This window comes from Acanthisitta chloris, unplaced genomic scaffold (genome assembly GCF_000695815.1).
Source record: "Acanthisitta chloris isolate BGI_N310 unplaced genomic scaffold, ASM69581v1 scaffold28506, whole genome shotgun sequence".
Taxonomy (NCBI): domain Eukaryota; kingdom Metazoa; phylum Chordata; class Aves; order Passeriformes; family Acanthisittidae; genus Acanthisitta; species Acanthisitta chloris.
The window spans coordinates 42,478-44,541 of NW_008678217.1; the positions used below are offsets into that span (position 1 = coordinate 42,478).

The 2,064-nt window shown below is 45.3% G+C and overlaps 1 protein-coding gene across 1 annotated transcript in view; it reads right to left on the minus strand.

Moving 5' to 3' along the window:
* MKL2 (MKL/myocardin-like 2) overlaps nt 1–1,741 on the minus strand; it is a 31,199-nt gene extending 29,458 nt beyond the window's left edge. The window contains exon 1 of the mRNA XM_009076787.1: nt 1,621–1,741. Coding sequence (XP_009075035.1) covers nt 1,621–1,741 — 121 coding nt within the window. The remainder of the gene's footprint in view (nt 1–1,620) is intronic.
* Nucleotides 1,742–2,064: the final 323 nt, after the last annotated feature.

Sequence of the window (2,064 nt, forward strand, 5' to 3'; positions counted from 1 at the left end):
TCCATCTTAACTTCCTCACTCCTTTCTTTCTTCCTTGCCCCCTGGAGGTAGCAGCAGCAGCTTTAACTGGGCCTGTTTGGAGCTGCATGACAAAAACACCATGAAAAAGCAGCCACTGTTGGCCCTTTCTTCCAATCACTTCCAGTCAGAACTTTCCTGCTCCAAAGGAAGCAGAGCTGTTCTGCTCTCAGCCATGGCCACAAGCAGCAACACTAAACTTCTGATCTTTCTAATCAGTAAGAGACCTTTGGTATCAGTACATCAGTACACAAAAAAAAAAAAAATCACCATTTTCTCTAGCTCTTAGAGCTAACATGTTTTTTTAAACTAAACAGTCAGGTACTGAATTTAATACTGAACATGGTCTATCTTTATGCCATTTTAAACACTATCAAAGTCCAGATTGAAAAACAAATGAACAAACCCCCAAAACAAACCCAGCATTTAAACTGAAAAAGGCACAATCTTGTGCAGAAGTCTTGCCACAACACCAAGGAAGAAATCTCTGCATCACCAGACAATCCAGAGATATCTGGAGGAAAAGCCAAGGCAGAGTGCTGAAAAAGGAAAGCAGGAATTCTGTCTACTGCAAGTACAGTTTGTGTCTGACTGATTCCGAAGCTGGAGCCCAGTCCAGAGCTGCAAGGAGCTGGGGATGTTAACTCACACCAGTTCACAGACTGGTGGACTCATGAGGGCTCTTCCTTCTCCTCCTCAGCCCAGGCTAGCTGGAAGAACACTGCCTGCTACAAGGAGTAAGACAATTTCCCTGTCTCAGCAGCATTATTGCCTCAGCCCAACCAACACTGCTTTAAATGACTCTCATCATACTATCTGCCACCTTTAAATAATGCCCCAAACATTCTCAGACTATTGCTATTTTACAAACTAATGTCTGGGCATTATATCAACTCTAAATACAATCCTTGAAGAAGCCAACGTGGTTTGCACAACATACATCTCACGGAGTCAGATCTAATTTAAAGCACGAGGAGAGAAGGGAATTCCAGAGAGAGAGAGGAGCTGAGAAAAGCACTGCTGAAAATGAGGCAGTGATATGTCTAATACTAATGGTTTGTGAGGTTTTATTTCGACATGTCACATTTAATGACATCTACTTCATTATATTTATTTTGATAGGGCCATTCTGAAGCATTTTGTGCAATACTTACAGGACAATTTCAGACTCCTTCATTAATCCAGCACTAAATGATCCTCTGAAAAGACTCACTTTCCTCCATACTACAGTTTCTATCAAGCTCTCAGCATCATTATTTTAATAGCCTTAGCTAAAATGGAAATTTTGCTTTCTAAATTTTTTGAAGAGGGAAAACAATACCTCATTTAATGTATCTTAATTTAATGACCTCCAGCATGTGGCACTTAGTGCCATGGTCTAGTAACCACAGTAGGGTTGGACTTGATGATCTCTGAGGTCTCTTCCAGCCTGGTTGATTCTGTGGTTCTGTGATCACACCACACATGCTGGCAAACTGAATCCACCCAGCACTGGTGCATGAATTTACCCAGCACTGGTGCATGAATTCACCCAGCACTCCTGCATGAATTTACCCAGCACTCGTGCCTTTTCCATCCCCCAACCAGCAAGTAGTGACTGACCTTCCTTCAGACTCTTCTGGCTGTTCACCTCCAGGCATTCCTTCTCCTTCAGTGGCTTAAGATCTCCTGCGGGTAAAATCTCGGCGAAGCCCTGCTGCTGTTTCTTGGAGCTATCGATCATGGTGAGAATCCTTTAGGATTTCGCATCCAGCAGAGCAGATCCCGCCGCGGCTCGTGGCGCAGCCTAAGGAGCGTTGGCTGTCCCCATCCCGCCCCGAGCGTGGGAAGCGACTCCAAATCCCACCTCTCTTCCCAGCCAGACACTCCCCTCTCCCTCTCCCTCTCCCTCCCCTCGCTCGCCCTGCACAGTCGTGTTTCAATGCGCGGCTCGGTGGTCAATCATCTGACAAAGAGTGAGTCAAGCGGTTAAAAATAAATCCAGCAGTTGCTGAAGGAGCAGCGCTCGCTGATACCTAAGAAACTCCTGCTGAGGACTCGCTGTCT